A 19,928-nucleotide genomic window follows, 5' to 3' on the forward strand; every position below is an offset into this window, starting at 1 on the left:
AGGAGCAGAATCAGGCCATTGGGTCCATCGAGTTTGCTCCATTTCCGAACCAGGTTTATTATCACCGGCATGTGACGTGAAATTTGTTAACTTAGCAGCAGCCGTTCAATGCAATACATAATCTAGCAAATAATGATAAATAAGCAAATCAATTGCATATACTGAATAGACTTTTTTAACAACATGCAAAAAACAGAAATACTGTATATTTTTTTTAAATGAGGTAGTGTCCAAAGATTCAATGTCCATTTAGGAATGGGATGGCAGAGGGGAAGAAGCTGTTCCTGAATCGCTGGGTGTGTGTGCCTTCAGGCTTCAGTACCTCCTACCTGATGGTAACAGTGAGAAAAGGGCATGCCCTGGGTTCTGGAAGTCCTCAATGGATTTTGAGACACTGCTCCCCAAATATATCCTGGGTACTCTGTAGGCTAGTAACCAAGATGGAGCTGACTAGATTTACAACTTTCTGCAGCTTCTTTCAGTCCTGTGCAGTAGCCCCTCCATACCAGACAGTGATGCAGCCTGTCAGAATGCTCTCCACAGTCCAACTATAGAAGTTTTTGAGTGTATTTGTTGACGTGCCAGATCTCTTCACTCTTAATAAAGTATAGCCGCTGTCTTGTCTTTTTAACTACATCAATATTTTGGGACCTGGTTAGATCTTCAGAGATCATGGCACCCATTTCATCATGGCTGATTCATTTCCCTTCTGCCTTCTCCATGTAACCTTTCATGCCCTGACTAATCAAGAACCTATCACCCTCCACCTTAAATATACCCAATGACCTCGCCTCCATAGCTGGCTCCGTAGATTCGCCCATCACAAGCCAAAAAAAATTTCCTTATCTCCATTCTTAAATAGTCTTCCCTGTATTTTGGCGGTTGTGCTCTCTGATCCTAGATTCCCTACTATGGGAAATACCCTTTCTAGATCCACTCTAACTAGGCCTTTCAACATTCAGTAGGTTTCAATAAGATAACCCCCCCCCAAAAAAAAACTAAATTCCAGCGAATACAGGCCCAGAGCCATTAAATGCTCCTCGTATGATGATCCTTTCATTCCAGGAATCATTCTCATGAACTGCCTGAAAATCCAAGTACACAACAGCCAGAGTCTCCTTTGTCTATCCTGCCTGTTATTTCCTCAAAGAATTCCAACAGATTTTTCAGGCAAGGTTTTTTCCTTAAGGAAGCCATGCTGGCTTGGCTTATTTTACCATGTCTCTCCAAGTACCCTGAGACCTTACCGTTAACAATTGACTCCAATTGGCCTAAACTTCCTTCGGCTTCTTTCCCCCCCACCCCCCCCCCGGCTTAAAGTGGGGTGACATTTGCAATTTTTCAGTCCTCTGTAACCATGCTGGAATCTTTTTCTTGAAGGATCATTGTTAATACCTCCAATGTCTCTTTGACCACCTCTTTCAGAACCCTGTGTTGTGTACCATCTGGTCCAGGTGACTATCTACCTTCAGACCTTTCAGCTTCCCAAGCACCTCCCCAGTAATAGCAACTGCACTGTTCAGAGGCCTGTGTATAACTCCCATCAGGGTCGGTCTTTCTTTCTTTTTAACCCTGCAGTTTCTTAATTCTGTCCACAAGGATTCTACACCTTCTGATCCTATGTCACCTCAAGATCTGAATTCATTTTTTTAACCAGCAGACCCACTACCCCACTTATCCTTTTGATAGTGTATCCTTTGTTAAGCTCCTAACTATGATCTTTCAGCCACCATTCAGTGATGCCCACAGCATTGTACAGTACCTACCAATCTCTAACTGCTACAAGTTCATCTTCCTTATTCCATATACTGTGTGCATTCAAATATATCACCTTCAGTCCTGTATTCATCTTTTCTATTTTGGCCCTATTACACTGCAACTCATCCCACTGACTGCAATTTTGCTCAATCTGCCTGTCCTTTATGCGCTATGTAGTGAGACTGATATACTTGTATACCAACTGCCCCATCCTCAGCTGTATCACTCCAATTCCTATCCCTCTGCCAAATTAGTTTAAACCCTCCCCAACTGATCTAGCTGCCTGCAAGGATATTGGCCCCTCAGGTTTGGGTGTATCCTGTCCTTTTTGTACAGGTCATATCTTCCCACGAAGAGATCACAATGATCCAGAAATCTGAACCCTTGCCCTCTACACCAGTTCTTCAGCTATGCATTTGTCTGCCAAATCACTTTATTCTTGCCCTCTGGCACGTGGCACAGATGCCACCCAGAGATTACTACTCTGGTGATCCTGCTTTTCAACTTTCTACCTAGCTCCGGAAAATCTCTTCAGTGCCTCTTCCCTTTTCCTACCTATACCACTGGTGCCAATTTGTACTGAGACTTCTGGCTGCTCACCCTCCCTCTTTAGAATACCATGGAGCTGATCTGAGACTTAGCAGATCCTGGTATCTGGGTGTCTCTTTCACGTCTACAGAATCTTGTCTACTCCTCTAACTATAGAATCCCCTATCACTTCTGCAGTCCTCTATCAAATTTTTATAATTTTTTTCCCTCTGCCTTCCAAACTGCAAATGCAATTTTGAAACTGCTGTCAGACTTGTCAGTGACATAGGGGCCTTTAAGCCCACCACTAATCATCAATTGCCACCTAAGTTTGCTATAAACACCCCCAAATTGGTTTATTCTTTTCATGTTCTGAGATGCAGTGAAAAGCTCGTCTTGCATACTGTTCATACAGATCAGGTCATTGGTGTGGTGCATTGGAATAAGGTAAAACAATAACAATGAAGAATCAATGTAACAGTTATAGAATGCTGTGGGGAAAAAAGGTGCAAGGTCATATCAAAATAGATACCTTGTTTTACAAGGCAACCACTTGAGTGATCAGCTGTTGTACCGCAATGCCCTTGTTGCTCAGGTACCAGTAGGCATCTTGAAGCTCTTTCAGCTGATGCTCCCTGTATATGCTAGTACAACATGCTGGCTTTTGCACAGTAGGCATGCATTTACAGCTTCCAGTTTGCTTCTGTAGAAGGTGTACCCCATGACTCATTCCTGAACGTAGAAAATGACTGAAAGACTAGATCCTTCGCCAATAAAATGGCTTGACTTCAAGGCTGATCAGAACCTGTTCCTTGTATTCCCTCTATAGCCTTTGAATTTTTTAAACATAGAGTTGAATGTATTTAGAGCCTGTTTTCTGTGGTAGAGGATTTCACATTTCCATTGTGAAATTCCTTAAGATGTTGCCAGTGGCCAACACAGGAAAAAGTTGGGGGTCATAGCCTCAGGATAAAGGGCAAAACAGTGTCTTTCTAGTTCTATTAGAATTAGTAAGCTTGAAATCCCTTGTCTCAAGCCTACACATTTATAGGCTTAACTGATCCAATCTCCTACTGGTCCAGGAATAGACCTCAAGCATCTGTTGCACACCCAAGTAAGAATTGTCTGCTTGGTCTTGCACAAAGATGGCCTTGCTCTTGTGTTTGTCACTTGCAATGAAGGCCAGCAGCTACTATGCTTTTCTAACTGCTTGTTGTGTCTAAACAGTTGTACACTAGGCACTGAAAAACAGAAGATCCAGGTGTGATCCTACTTCTAAATTATCAACTTCTTGATATGCCTAAACTCTGGTCTTCATTTGTTAAACTACATTTGTATGGTAGGGTAGCGGTTACTCTTTAATGGCAGCAATTTGGGGAAGGGGTGGGTGGAATACGGATTCAATTTCCACCACTGTCTGGAAGGAGTTTGAATGTTCTCCTCATGACTGCATGGGTTTCTTCTGGGCACTCCATTTTCCTCCCACGTTCCAGAGACAAGTGTTGGGGTTAGTGAGTTGTAGGCATGCTATGTTGCTGCCAGAAGCATGCAAAACTTGAGCAAATCCCCAGACTGGATGGTGGACTGAGATGAGGAGGAATTTTTTTTTAGCCAGAGTAGTGAATCTGTGGGATGCTCTACCACAGTCTGCAGTGGAGGCAGAGTCTGTGGGTATAATTAAGGCAGAAATTGCTCGTTTCCTGATCTATCAGGGCATCAAAGGATATGGCAAGAAGGCAGGTGTGTGGGGTTGAGTGGATCCAGGATCATTCCTGATGGAATGGCCTAATTCTGCTCCTATATCTTGTGGTATCTGTCATCTTGGATGTAACATTTTTCTTTCCTTGGTTCAGTGTTTTTGATATTGAAGAACTGATTACTGTGTATTCCATGGGCACTTTGGTTTCCTTTGGATGTGCCATTAGATAATGACTATTGTCAAAATAATCCCTTGGCGTAGATCTGAAAAGATCAGAGTTGGTGGATACAAGTTGAAGTTGTATAAGACATTGAGGCCTAATTTGGAGTACTGTGTGCTATTTTGATCACCTAACTAAAAGAAAGATGTAAATAAGGTTAAAAGAGTACAGAATTTTCAAGGTTGTTGCTAGGTCTGGAGGACTTGAGTTATAAAGAAAGATTGAATAGGTTGGGACTGTATTCTTTAGAACGTAGAAACTTGAGCAGATGTGAGATTGAGGGGCATAGGGTAAATGCAAACAAGCTTTTTCCCATTCTGGTTGTGGGACAACAACCCAGAGATCATGTTTTAAGGGTGAAAGGTAAAAAGTTTGAGGGGACACTTCTCTGAGGGTTGTGAGTATGGAATTAGTGGCCAGTACAGTGGTGTATGTGAACTCAATTTCAATGTTTTAAGAAGTTTGGATAGGTACATAGGTAGTAGGGGTATGGAGGGCTGTGGTCCAGGTGCATGTTGTTGGGAGCAGGCAGCTTAAATGATTTTGGCATGGACCAGATGGCCCAAAGGGCCTGTTTCTGTGCTGTTATTCTGACTTCATTATTTGACTGTACATGTATGTAATAAGTTGATCAATATAATTGAAAATGCACATGTGAAGTGTGCAGCAGAGGTAAACGGCTCACTATCCTAGTGACGAAGCCTCTATGGCAAGGTATTCATCAGTCTCTCACACTGGGGGAAGAAGCTGTGACCCTGCCTGGCAATCCTAGTCCTGATACTCCTGTATCTCCTTCCTGGCAGTAGCGGGTCATGGATTATGTGATGGGTGGTAGGCATCCTCAACTATGCTTTGGGCCTTTTGTATACAATGCTCCTGATAAATCAGGGTTGGGAGGGAGTTGCAAGGATGACTGGTGCCTGCCTTTGGAATTGGAATGGACTTGACAAACCAAATGGTCTTATCATTTAACGAGCTTTTGCCTTGTCTTTTTACTTGCTTTGCTTCTATATCCTATCTTAATTTGACATTTGCAAATAACCCCTTGTTTGCTGTGAGGTGGGAGAGGTGGTGTAAATACAACATGGCAAAGATTGATAATTCAGTCGGGCTCTTGCTCTGGACTCTCCTTCATCCTTTCCCTCAGTCCTGTTGTGTACACAGTACAGGGGTTTGCAACCTGGACTCCACAGACCACTCGATAATGGCAAGGGTCTATGACATAAAAGCCTTGGATGTACAGGATCAGCTTTTCACTAGAAAGCAGAGGTGACATTTTGGTGATGATGTATAACGTGCACAAGGCCACCTGGAATGCAACACTTTACCAGTTGTGGAGTTTCTGAAATTGCAACGTAGCTTGACGATCAACTCTTGTTTCTTTTCAGGGTAGGAAAGACCTCGCTGATGAACCAGTATGTAAACAAAAAGTTCAGTAACCAATACAAGGCAACAATAGGGGCAGACTTTCTAACAAAGGAGGTGATGGTGGACGATAGATTGGTGACAATGCAGGTAATGTAAAACTTGAGGTACAATTTGACTTTCTTTGGGTTGGGGCAACAGGGAGCAAAACTTGGTCTCGAGCTTGGGTTGATGTAACTTGATTCAATTCAGTGGGTGTTGACTGCTTGTGTGGCAAAGTTCCTGAAACCCCATTCTGTCCAGAGGTCTGTTCTTCCTGTTTTCTTTCAGAGCTGCAGCTGTCTGCAGTAAGAGGAAACATTCCACTTTCCGGTTGCGTCCTGCAAATATAGAAAGTTGGAGTATTCTCACTAAGAGGGCAATTTCCCTTCTAATTATAGATGTTGATAGGTTCTTAGTGTTTTGACTGAGCAAACTTAACTCTCTGCACATTGAATATCTGAAATGCAGAATCACAGTCAGAATATCTGCTTTGTTTATGTTTGAGCTATTGAAGTTTTGACTCTTAGCAGATTGATTGTAATTCCTTAATTGGGTTGTTAACCTAATAGAATAGTCTTGCATTCTAATGTATACAGAATTTTTAGCTTTGTGCTTTGCAAGGGTCCAAAGAATATAATTGGATTTTTTTTTCAAATGTGGTTCTTTCCCTTAGATATGGGACACAGCAGGGCAGGAGCGTTTTCAGTCATTGGGTGTGGCATTCTACAGAGGAGCTGACTGCTGCGTGCTGGTCTTTGATGTAACGGCGCCCAATACATTCAAAACCCTTGATAGTTGGAGAGATGAATTTCTCATTCAGGCTAGTCCACGAGATCCAGAAAACTTTCCCTTTGTGGTCCTTGGTAACAAGATAGACCTGGAAAACAGACAGGTAAGTGTGTGAAGTATTGGCCACCTTGAGCTTTCCTTGAACCCTCCCCTGTACAGGAGCAGTCACAACTGCAACCTATAAATGGTGGTTGTGGTTATCCATTGTGTCCAATGACAGAAAACTTGCACATGAGTTTTTAAACATGGAAAAACCATTTCAGTGGGGCAGTTCCACTCGTGAGCTCTGTCTGGATTCAGTGGTACAAACAGGCATCTCAGACTGGGTTCCTTGGTTGCAGTGGATGAGCAAAATGTCTTGAGCCTTTTCATGCCCTTTGTTCTCCTTGGAGTGTTGCAGAACCACCTTCCTGGCCGTTGGATCTCACTATAGATCTCATCCATCCAGTCTGCCAGAGCTGACTTCACACGTTAATTCAGGCATGTCCCTAAACCCACAGATACAAGGCAGCTAAGTTTACTCTAATAGCTGGTTACCTCACTTCCCCAATCCTTGAGTGTCCTAGTTGCCCACAGATTCAGATTTATCGCATGCACGTGTTAACGTACAATGAAACATATAATTTGTGTTAACAACTAACACGCAAGGATGTGTTGGGGGACAGCCTGTCAGTGTTGGCACACATTCAGGCACCAGCACCGCGTGTCTACAATGCTCCGCAGAACACAAGCAGCAAGTCTCGCATGGATGGTCCTCCAACTGCAGGCCAGGTCTTCCGTCTCTAGTTTTGACTTCTGGACTTCCAATCAACCTCTTTGGCTTTGATCTTCAGTATCGACTTCCGGGCGAGACCCTAAACTCCAAGCTCTAACTGCCAGCATGCTGACTCACCAGCCATCAAGTTCTTCCCGCACCCCAGGATAGCCAACGTCCACGGGTGTCCTTCGTCATCCATCCGCATCACAGGCCTTCAGACTTGGAGCAGAGCAGTAATGCTCTAACCTCACATAGTTGGTCTTCAGGATATTTTTGTTGGCATGTGTATGTGATAAAAGAGGCAAGTACACTGGATGGCCTACATCACATACTCATGTTGATGAGTATGTGGTGGCCAGTGCTATCATGTTTGCTGTTGTGTGCTGGGGTAGCAGGCTGAGGGTAGCAGACACCAACAGAATCAACAAACTCACTCGTAAGGCCAGTGATGTTGTGGGGATGGAACTGGACTCTCTCACGGTGGTGTCTGAAAAGAGGATGCTGTGTAAGTTGCATGCCATCTTGGACAATGTCTCCCATCCACTACATAATGTACTGGTTGGGCACAGGAGTACATTCAGCCAGAGACTCATTCCACCGAGATGCAACACAGAGCGTCATAGGAAGTCATTCCTGCCTGTGGCCATCAAACTTTACAACTCCTCCCTTGGAGGGTCAGACACCCTGAGCCAATAGGCTGGTCCTGGATTTATTTCATAATTTACTGGCATAATTTACATATTACTATTTATGGTTCTTTTACTATTTATTATTTGTGGAGCAACTGTAACGAAAACCAATTTTCCCCGGGATTAATAAAGTACGAGTATGACTATGACTATGTTACTGGCCTCTGAGTGTGGAGTGAGATGTGACCCCTAACTTGCAAGATGCAAGCGTAGAAGTAATTGTGCTCATCAGGGAGGGATGCAGAGCTGGAAGGGGGCACAGTAGTAGGTGGTTTGAAGTCTGTAATGACCTGTATGCCATGCCACATATGCCGGGGGTCTGAGGAGTTGAAATGCTCCTCGATTCTCTGTTTGTATGTGTTTAGCCTGAGAGATTCCTCTCCTCAGTTTGGCTCTGGCTGAGCTGTAAGCCTCCTGGTCTCCAGTGGAGCGTGTATCAAGCTTCAAATTCCTTGGTGTCCATATTTCCGAGGATCTCACCTGGTCCTTGAACTCCTCCATCCTGATCAAAAAGGTGCAACAGCACCTTTATTTCCTGTGGAGCATCAGGAAAGCTCACTTCTGTCCCAGGATACTGACAGACTTTTACCGCTGTACCATTGAGAGCATACTCACCAACTGCATTTCAGTGTGGTATGGTAATTGTCCCATATCGGACTGCAAAGCACTCCAGCATGTGGTAAAAACTGCCCAGCGGATTATCAGCACCCAATTGCCCACCACTGAGAACATCTACCATAAACGCTGCCTGGGCAGGGTGAAAAGCATTATCAGGGATGCATCTCACCCTAAAAGGCTGATTTATACTTGTACGTCAAATGTATGCCGTAGGGTGATGCACACCTCCCCAAAAATGTAAATCGCACGTCGTGGCGACGCAGACCGCAACGACTGTGATTGGTCTGCTTGGTAGCATCACATTTCCGGTTGCTTTTCTCCGCCATGTCTGTACACTGATACGAAATAAATGGTTAGAGACGATGAACCAAATCGTCAGATCTACCTGCCAACATCCGAAAATATTTGAAATGCATTTCCTCGTCCATGTCTCTCATGAAGAAACTCAACACAGTGGCATAGAAACCCCACCGCCAACTAGCGTTTTGGCAGTGAATTGCAGAGTGACGGAGACACAACTACGCATGCTCACTATGGCGTAGGGCTATGCAAAAGTATAAATCAGGCCTATGGTGCAGCCCGTACGCACGTATAAATCAGCCTTAACCATGGACTTTTTACTCTCCTCTCATCCGGTAGGCGCTACAGGAGCCTCCGCTCCCGCATCAGCAGGCACAGGAAGAGCTGCTTCCCTGAGGCTGTGACCCTGCTGAACCTCACATCACAGCGCTAAGCCCCCATATTGTACTGTCTCAGTACTTTTATATTTGTGTGCTGTAGCACTTTTTATTCGCAGTTATTTTGTGAAAACACTATTCTTTGCATTTCTGGTTAGATGCTAACTGCATTTCATTGACATTGTGCCGAGTACAGATACAAAGCCAATAAAGCTGAATCTAATCGAACTCCCCCTCTGTCCCCAAAATCATCCCAATTTATTATTATTTTTTTTTTCAAAGTACAAGTCTGATCCACAATCTCAATTGAAACTGCAGCTTAGTGCCAACTAGACACTGTCTTGCCTGATTTAGAACTGGAATGAAAGTAAAAGTGCAGATGGTGAAACAGATAAAATGGAGATGCTTGGCTGGTTGCGCAATATAGCGAAAGCTCAAGCTGGCATTCTGGTAAATTGGTTTACTGTTGCATATACATCGGGGAGAAAACTTGCATACTATTTCTACTGTCACGTACCCCGTGACGGGTTAATGAACCAGCAGAAATAGAAAACACTTTGGAGTCTGGTATTGTTATTCACTAATACTATTTATTAGTAACTACGCAATACAGTAATATAAATTCAGATATATCAAACAGGTTAGCTATGATTATATATGTGGAAATAGAAAACCCAAATTTCTTCAAGCCTCGGGGTAAATAGATGTCTTATGGTGAGATAACAGCAGTCTTCGCCTCTGTCTTAATAAAAGGTGTTTGTGTTGAACAGCCTGCTGAGTTACCTCCACAGTGCAAAAAGTGTTACATTTACAGAAGGGCAATGCAGGCAGACAATGGGGTACAAGGCTATAAGATGGACATAGAGTCCACTTTAGCATACTAAAGAACTGTTCAATAGTCTTGTAACTGGCCTGTGCTGTTATGTAGCGCTTAGTGTAACACTTTACAGTGCTAGCAATCAGGGTTCAAGTCCTGCCTGTGTCTGTAAGGAGTTTGTATGTTCTCCCTATGACCACAGGGTGTTCTCCTGATTCACTAGTTTGTCCAACATTGCAAACATGTGGGTTTGGTTTAGGATTACTAAGTTGTGGATGTGCTACCTTGGCACTGAAAGCATGGCAGACACTACAGTCTGTGCCCAGCAAATCCTCACACTGTGGTTGTTGGCTCAAACAACCTATTTCACTTCCACCAAGATGGTGGAGTGCCAATAACCAGATGGAAAGGCAGTAATTCTGTAACCTTAGCCGGAAACTGATTCAGCACTGATGGCACTGTAATGAATTGAAGGCAGAACAACCATGGGGTTGATGGAAATCCGGCTGGCTCCTTGCACAAGTTCTCCTTGAGCTGAGTTGAGCATCGAGCTAACAACTCTGCCTCACAAAATAGACAAGAGCTAAGAAAATGGCAAGGTTGCTGCCCGACATGCCCAGTTTGGAACTTTCTTACCCAATTTCCCCCTGGATCAATAAAGTACGTCTTGTCTGTCTATCTGTCTATCTCTATGGAAGCCAGATAGGGGTGTGTCTACAACCTGCTGGGTGTGGCTGCAGTGATGCTATCAAACTTGCACAACTGTGGTAGTGAACTATCAATTCTCTTCCCTCAGGTCACCACAAAAAGAGCACAGGCATGGTGTCAGAGTAAAAATAATATACCCTACTTTGAAACCAGCGCAAAGGAGGCAATAAATGTGGAACAGGCTTTTCAGACAATTGCACGGAATGCACTTAAACAGGTAAGAGGATGGCATGGCTTCACCTGCTGTTCAGTGTTGGAACAGACTGATTTGCTAGTGCCTTTAATCTGTCTTGGCTGCTAAAGCTTTGGTGAATAAGGAGTGAATGCTCAGCTTTGGCTGTAAAGTGTGAGTGAGACCAGAAGGCATTGGAGCAGAAATGGGCCATTTGGCCCTTTGGGTCATGCACTTTGGTAGTAAAAATAAATGTGCAGACTATTTTTTAAACGGGGAGAAAATCCAAAAATCTGAGCTGTAAGGGGAGTTGGGAGTCCTTGTGCAGAACACTGTAAAGGTTAACTTGTAGGTAGTCGGTGAGGAAGGAAAATATAATTGCATTCATTTCAAGAAGTCTAGAATGCAAGAGCAGGGATATGATGCTGAGACTTTATAAGGCACTGCTGAGACCTCTTGAGCATTATTAACAGTTTTGAGCTTCTCATCGAAGAAAAGCTGTGCTGGCATTGGAGGGGGTTCAGAGGTGGTACACAAAGATGATTCCGGGATTGAAAGGGTTATACAAGGAATGTTTGATAGCTCTAGGCCTGTACTTGAATTTAGAAGGATGAGTGGGGTGGATCTCATTGAAACCTTTCTAATGTTGGAAGACCTATATAGTAGATGTGGAAAGGTTGTTTCCCATGATGGGTAGGACAGAGCATCAGGAAAGAGGGGCATCCTTTTAAAACAAATGCAGTGAAACTTCTTTAGCCAGAGGTGGTGAATTTGTGGAATTTATTACTACAAGCAGCTGTGGAGGCCAAGTCCTTGGGCGTATTTAAGGTAGAGCTTGATAGGTTCTTGTTTGGACAGCGTATCAAAGGTTACAGGGAGAAGGCCAGGAAGTGGGGCTGAGGAGGATAAAAAGGAATAGCCATGATTGAATGGCAGTGCGGACTCGATGGGCCAAATGACCCAATTCTGCTACTATATCTTATGGAGTCTGCTCTGCCATTTTGTCATGGTTGCTAAAGTTCAAGTTTGTTTCATTTGGTGGGATACATGCATACAATTAAATGACAATGCTCCTCTGGACCAAGGTGCACAACACAGTACATGCAACTGTCACAACACATAGTAATTTTACCACAAATAATTTAACATAAAATGTATTCCAGAAGATTGGCATTTGGCATAAGGTGAATTTATGACAAGTTGAAAAGTAAACAGTATAATGTTCTGACATTTCATAAATGTAACTTAGTAATGGCAGGGAGTTCAGTTGGCTCACGGCTTGGGGGAAGAAGCTGCTACCTTCCTTACTAATCAATAACCTATGAACCTCTGCTTAAAATGTAGCCAATGACTTAACCCACTGAACTCCAAAAGTTATTTTGGTCACCTTCATTCTCAAGTTCTGGGTGCAATCCTTTGACAATTTCACAAATCCAGAAGTTCTCTGCTGTGATTCAACTTCACTGTTCTGTAAAGTGAAGTTGAATCACAGTGAAGTTGCACTACTCTTCCTCTGCCTTTTTATTGTTTTTCATGTAACCTGCTTGTCTAATGGTTAAATAGTCTTGCAGCTTGGAACAAGAAATGATTGTTATCCTAAATATCTCAGAATTTGTGTTGTTTCACCATTGTACACACCATCTTTCAGGTGCTCCTTTTGGGTCCACTTTCTGTCTTTGAGTTGAACAATTGTATCCTTGGAATGCCACAAGCTCCGCTGCTTTTGTTGTTGGTCTGTCACCATTGCTTTCACTGTTTTTTCCTTGTTAGTCAAGAGCTATCATTGTGGTACCAATGTCCATGCCATTAAGGTGTTTGTCAAGATGGCAACTCTGCATATGGCTCAAAAGAGAATTATCAAGTTTAGGACTACTCACTATTTAGTTTTCTCCTGTATTTCATTGTAATTTAGTTTTGTATTGCACTGTACTGCAGCTGAAAAACAATGTCAGTGGTAATGAACCTGATTCTGATAAATGCAGAAACGATTCAGAAAGGACTTGGATTGTTCTCCCTGGAATGGAGGCTGAGAGATGACCTTGGTCCATAAAATTGAGGGGCATAGATGGTAAATGGTCAGTCTTTTCCCAGTACAAGAGCTTAAGCTGTAAGGCATAGATTTAATGAGGGGAAAAGATTTAAAGGTTAACTTGAGCAAGACTTCAGGAGGATGGTAGGTATATAGACAAAATTGTTAGAGGCAAGTACGATTGTTTCGAAGACATGTGGACAGATGCAAAGGAGCATATAGGGCAGAAAATAGTGGAAGTTAGAGGATTGGGAAGCTTTTAAAAACCGAAGACAACTAAAAAAGGGTAAAGATGAAATATGAAAGTAAACTAGCCAATAATATTAGAGAACAGCCAAAAGTTCCTTCAGATACAAAGTGTAAAGGTGAAGTTAGAGTGCGTATCAGACTGCTGGAAAATGATGCTGGAGAGGTAGTAATGGGGACAACAAAATGGACTAACTGAACAAGTATTTTGCATCAGTCACTGTGGAAGACACTAGCAGTATGGTGGAAGTTCCTTGTGTCAGAGGGATCTTGGGGAAACTGAAAGATCTGAGGGTAGGTATGTCACCTACACTATCTTTTAAATGGAGAGAAAATACAGAAAGCTGGGGCGCAAAGGGATTTGGGAGGCCTTGTGCAGGATTCCCTAAAGGTTAATTTGCAGGTTGTCATAGTGAGGAAGGCAAATGCAATGTTAGCATTACTTTTTACAAGGGGACAATATAAAAGCAAAGGTGTAATGTTGAGACTTCATAAAGCACTGGTGAGGCCTCATTTAGAGTATTGTGAGCAGTTTTGGGCTCCTTAGAAAGGATGTGCTGAAACTGGAGAGGGTTCAAAGGAGGTTCATAAAAGAACAGCTTGTCATATGAGGAGCATTTGATGGCTGTGGGTCTGAATTCAGAAGAATGAGTAATAACCTAATTGAAACTCTTCCCCATTCAATATGCATTGATAGGGTGGATATAGAGATGATTCCTTGATGGGGTGGATACGGAGAGGATAGTGTGAGAGTCTGAGACCAGAGGACACAGCCTCTGAAAAGAGTGAATGGAGATGAGGAATTTCTTTAGCCAGAGTTTGGTGAATCTGTGGATTTCTTTGCAACAGGCTGATCTGGAGGCCAAGTCTTTATGTATATTTAAGGCAGAGCTTGATAGATTCTTGATTGTTTGGGGCATGAAGGGATACGGGGAGAAGGCAGGAGATTGGGACTGAGAAGGAGCTGACTTGATGGGCCAAATGGCATAATCCTGCTTCTCTATTTTAGTCTTGTACATGGAAAAGTTTAGAGATGATCCAAATGCAAGCCAATAGAATGTGTCCATGTCGGGCAAGTTGCCTACTGAATAAGTTTGTATGAAGGGCCTGTCATTTGCAAATGATAGCAGATCGTATTTAATCTCATTGTCGTTTAGCCATAGTATAATCATGTTTATTATCACTAATGTACTCTTAAATCATGAAATTGCTCTGCGGCTGCAGTGTAATGCAAAATACTATAAATCACAATAAGCAATACAGCAGTGGATTCTAGTTAGTTGGGACACATGGGGACCAGTACATTTTCCCTGATTATACTGCTGCCCCAATTAATGAAAGTTTCATGGATATAGTTAACGGTATTAAAAAAAGACAAGCTACCATTTAACTGAGTAATATTATGCATTTTTAAATGAAATGGATCCAATAGGACACCATCAAAGTTATAAACACTACTACAAAACTATTGGTTCCTAATGGTCATCAACAGGAATCCAGGGTATGCTTCTGTGTTCTTTTGACTGTAAATGAACAAAAATCAGCACAGACACACTTGTGCTGTTATCAGTTGTATCCTCTAAATCTTCCACACGGTAGGCTTATTCAGAAAGTTAGAAGGCATGGGATGCAGGGAAGTTTGGCCAGGTGGATTCAGAATTGGCTTGCCTGCAGAAGGCAGAGGGTGGTGGTGGAGGGAGTACATTCAGATTGGAGGATTGTGACTAGTGGTGTCCCACAAGGATCTGTTCTGGGACCTATACTTTTCGTGATTTTTATTAACGACCTGGATGTGGGGGTAGAAAGCTGAGTTGGCAAGTTTGCAGATGACACAGAGGTTGTAGATAGTGTAGAGGATTGTTGAAGATTGCAGAGAGACATTGATAGGATGCAGAAATGGGCTGAGAAGTGGCAGATGCAGTTCAACCCGGAGAAGTGTGAGGTGGTACACTTTGGAAGGACAAACTCCAAGACAGTACAAAGTAAATGGCAGGATACTTGGTAGTGTGGAGGAGCAGAGGGATCTCGGGGTACATGTCCACTGATCCCTGAAAGTTGCCTCGTGGATAGGGTAGTTAAGAAAGCTTATGGGGTGTTAGCTTTCATAAGTCGAGGGATAGAGTTTAAGAGTCGCGATGTAATGATGCAGCTCTATAAAACTCTGGTTAGGCCACACTTGGAGTACTGTGTCCAGTTCTGGTCACCTCACTATAGGAAGGATGTGGAAGCATTGGAAAGGGTACAGAGGAGATTTACCAGGATGCTGCCTGGTTTAGAGAGTATGGATTATGATCAGAGATTAAGGGAGCTAGGGCTTTACTCTTTGGAGAGAAGGAGGATGAGAGGAGACATGATAGAGGTGTACAAGATAATAAGAGGAATAGATAGAATGGATAGCCAGCGCCTCTTTCCCAGGGCAGCACTGCTAAATACAAGCGGACATGGCTTTAAGGTAAGGGGTGGGAAGTTCAAGGGGATATTGGAGGAAGGTTTTTTTTACTCAGAGTAGTTGGTGCGTGGAATGCACTGCCTGAGTCAGTGGTGGAGGCAGATACACTAGTGGAGTTTAAGAGATTACTAGACAGGTATATGGAGGAATTTAAGGTGGGTTATATGGGAGGCAGGGTTTGAGGGTCGGCACAACATTGTGGGCCTAAGGGCCTGTACTGTGCGTACTATTCTATGTTCTATGTTCATTTTAATTGTAATGTTCAAAATGATTTTCAATACCTAACACTTCATAGTTCTGAATTGTTTTGCTGCTTATTTCTCACCAACCATCAGTCACAAAAAATCACTGCTTTTTGTGCACAAGCTACTTAAAAACTGTTTGCTCTAAGTATGGTGTAGCATCTAGCAGCCACACAAGTGCACTTGTCTGATGCTAATTAAAAACTGTTCAGCAATAGTCTCCTTCCCCAAATAAGTGGCATAGTATCCCAAATAAATGTGGGAATCCTGGTTATTTTCTGAATTTGCTTTTGTTCTTAAGAGTTAACCCAAATAAGTGGTATGTGTACGTGTATTTGACTTCTTGCAGGCATTCACAGTTGAACAAAAATAGAATGGAATCAGTGAAAAGCTACAGGCAAACAACCAATGTACAAAAGAAAACCGCAAATAGAAAAAATGATTAAATAATACTGAGAACATGAGTTGTGGAGTCCTTGCCGTTGGATTCTATCCCTTCTAACCAGTTTGCCAGCATTGTCCTTTTGCAGAGCTTCTGTTGATTTGATGCTCATGCACTGTTGGCATTAATCACCCTGCAAACTCTTGTGGAAATTTCACTTCATGTTTATAAATTGAGTTTCTCTTGTAACTGTAAAGCCATTTGCTTTCTATCTTTCAAATTACTTGAGGTACTGTGGGGAGTGGCTTGTTGTATGCTATTCGTGTGTTGAATGCCCTTTGTGATCATTGTTCCATGGCCTGGCACCTATGGTATTTCATGAGTTAAAACTAATCCCCGACTTGAACATATTCTGTCCTTGTCGTCTTTTACCATTAGTACAAGAAAGTTGTTTGATAAGTTCAATGTAAGTTTATTATCAAAGTACACCTGTCACCAAATACTATCAGAATAGTCTTGTGGATATTCACAGTACTGCATAAAGAAATGGTCTAAAACGAATGGGAGATGAAATAGACTAGCAATGTGCAAAAAGTCAAATTGTGCAAATAAACAAATAGCCCTGAGGGCATGTTGTGAAAGTGAGTCCATAGGCTGTGTTCAGTGAGTGTAAGTTTATCCATGCTGCAGCCAGATAATTGAAGGGTAATAACTGTTCCTGAATCTGGTGGTGTGGGACCTGAGGCTCGTCTACCACCTCCCCGATAGTGGCAGTGAGAAGGATGGTGGGGGTCCTAGATGGATATTGTTTTGTGGCAGTGCTCTTTGTAGGTGTATCTTAATGGATAAATGGTCCCCTCCTGATAACTGGCCTGTCTGAAAACTTGTCAACACAACTCTTGAGCTTCAGTTTAAGTCACCATTAGCCCATAATTTAAAGTTGTTTTCAAATTCTAAACTTTGGTTTCTTGACTGACATTGTAACATTCTGTACTAGAGCATGTGACCAACCTTTCCAAACTCAAGTCCTGCTCCTTGTGTCTGTTGATCCAGCAGCTCTAGTGTCAACATCTTGTGCCCCACAGCAATACTTTCCCCACTGTCTGCTTCTGCACAATTCTGGAGGAACCTACCGTACATCAGCCACAATATAGGGTCAACATTTTGGTTTGAGTTCGTGTGGGCACGACAGTCTTGATCTGAAACTCTAATTGCCTGTCTCCTCTGTCAATACTACCTCACCCACTGAGTTCCTCGATTGCTCTGTTCCATATTAGTGTCTGCAATCCCTCATTTCCTCAGTTTCCCTGTCCTATCAGTCCTTTCTGCATTTGCTGTTCCTTTGGAATTTTCTGTTAAGGATCTTTGACCTAAAATTTAATATTTTCCATAGTTGCTATCTTGAGTTTCTAGTATTTTTAAAATTTCTTTCTGGTCACAAACTTATCATTGTTCCAAGTATCTTTATCCACAATCTTGATGTTTGACCTGTTGAACCGTGTTTACTGAATTGTATTGTAACTGAATGGAAAAACCAGGTTGGCACGCTTCAGTCCACAATGATGTGCCAACATTTTAATGTACTCCTAAGGTCAATCTAGCCTTTCCCTCCCACACTGTCCTTTACTGCTAGTCAACTCTTAGAACCCACATTGCTTACTGTGCCATGACTGTACCTACTTTCCTGTCGGCCTTTTGGAATCGCCTCAGCTTCCTCTAACACTACAAGGAGTGCTGCCACAAGAAGGCAGCATCTATCATCAAGGGCTCTTCTCTTCCCCCCACCAGCCAGGCTATGCTCTCATCTCTACTACCATTGGACGGGAGTACAATATCCTCAAGTCCCACACTACCAGGTCCAGAAGTAATTATTGCTCGACAACCGTCAGGCTCCTGAACTGACATGGATAGCTTCACTCACACTGCACTGAACTGATTCCCTGATCAATGAACTTGCTTTCAAGGACTCTACAACTCCTTAGTATTTTTTCACCATGTCTAGTTTCCAAATTTTCCTGTAAATGTCTGCAAGAAAATGAATGTCAAGGTAATAAATGGAGATGTATGTACCTGAATAAAATGACTTTGAGTTTTGAATTTGAACTTTATTCCAGCATTGTCAGAGGGTTTACCCCTACATGCCTGTTAACTTGTCAATGACAGATTTGCAGCACTTGTAAGAAAGTGACTTGCAATCTAGTACTTGTGGGCGGACTTTAACTGTGTGTGTGTACATCTCTCTCTCTCTCTCTCTCTCTCTCTCTGTTCCCTCCCCAGGAAACGGAAGTGGAGCTCTACAACGAATTCCCAGAGCCAATCAAACTAGACAAGAATGACCGAGCAAAGACTTCAGCAGAGAGCTGCAGCTGCTGAGTGGGAGGGATGATCCACAGTCCAGGCCTTGACCAGTCCTCATTCTGTCCTTCCCCTTTGACCACAAGCCAGATTTCTTCATGCACCTTGGATATTGCCTCTGTGCACAAGGAAGAGCTGCACCTAATTAGCAGACCTAATGTATAATAACTGGTAACATTGGAAGGAAAACTAATGTATACTGAACTTAAGTTTATTGTCTGAAGACCCATGTTTTACAATTGTACTGTAAAATGATTTTTAAGTCTGTTCTGTCTGAAAGTGAGAACTGGAATGACCAATGTTCTCTCTATTCTCAAGCCCATTTTTGAACATGGTTTTGGAAATGACCTAACCTCTGTTTATTCCCTTTCCTTACCTGCTCCCTATCTTGTCTTGCATTGATGCCTGTCAGCTTGCAAAGTGAGCCCACTTCAAAACAAATATTAATTGCTCTTTGATCTCCATAAGGCAAGTGGAATGCTACATGGGCTCCTCCAAGTCCTAGCCAGAATTTTTTTTTATTGGCAGTTAATACTAAATGAAAGTAACTTTGGTTCAATATTGTGTAACCACCATTGATCTGCTTAAACTTGGCATTTTGGTTTTCTGTTTGAGTTGATTTAAAACGTGTTTGTGTACTATATGCAGAAAATCAGTATTAAGTTAGAGGTCTATTTGATTTACCTAAAGCTACCCAAGGATGAGACGACTAGAATTATTTCTGAGCAGACTTGCTGATGGCAATGTCTGCTACTAGTGACAACTTGCCAAAGTTACTGGTCTTGCTTCACAGCTTACAAATACTTTTTTCCTTAAGGTTCACAGTCTAGTACATGGGACAAATTTCTGTAATCATGAGGATATTGCCAATAAATAGAACAGGAGTGAATTTCAGTGTGTGCTTCCTTTAATTCTATTTAAAATATTCCAGCTGCAGTTTAGCAGGTCAGCAAGCTGGTTGATTTGACTTGCAGTGGAGTTTGCCTGCACAGACCCAGGATTTTCATTGTGCTGCTGTGATGCATTCTTTCATAAAGAAACCAAGTCTAGTCTTTGCAGGTGAGCATTACAGATCCAGTCCAGTGGCGGCATTTTTAGTCGAACTGAGATCCTTCGCAATCACAGCACCTTGTAACTTGGTTTGGGCTACCACAGTTGTGTGCAGTTGGGCTCACATTAGTGACTCCAGTGATTTTCATATCTTTTGAAGGCTATAAACAAGACCAGCACCTTCCAACCCATCCAGCAATTCTTCTGTTTTTATCAAAAGTTGTCAGTCTCCATGCTGGAATGCCTACAATCCCGATACTACTGTGGTACAGCACGATAGCATAACACTTGTTACAGCCCAGGGACTTGGCTTCAACTCTGCCGCTGTCTCTAAAG

At 42.6% G+C, this 19,928-nt stretch overlaps 1 protein-coding gene across 1 annotated transcript in view; it reads left to right on the forward strand.

Moving 5' to 3' along the window:
• Positions 1-18,687, forward strand: part of rab7a (RAB7a, member RAS oncogene family) — a 56,092-nt gene extending 37,405 nt beyond the window's left edge. The window contains exons 3-6 of the mRNA XM_063068254.1: positions 5,594-5,720; positions 6,286-6,504; positions 10,756-10,884; positions 18,465-18,687. Of these exons, the coding sequence (XP_062924324.1) occupies positions 5,594-5,720; positions 6,286-6,504; positions 10,756-10,884; positions 18,465-18,560 (571 nt within the window). The 3' untranslated portion in view covers positions 18,561-18,687. The remainder of the gene's footprint in view (positions 1-5,593; positions 5,721-6,285; positions 6,505-10,755; positions 10,885-18,464) is intronic.
• The last annotated feature ends 1,241 nt before the right edge of the window (positions 18,688-19,928 follow it).

The sequence above is a fragment of the Mobula hypostoma genome, chromosome 15 (genome assembly GCF_963921235.1).
Source record: "Mobula hypostoma chromosome 15, sMobHyp1.1, whole genome shotgun sequence".
Taxonomy (NCBI): Eukaryota; Metazoa; Chordata; class Chondrichthyes; order Myliobatiformes; family Myliobatidae; genus Mobula; species Mobula hypostoma.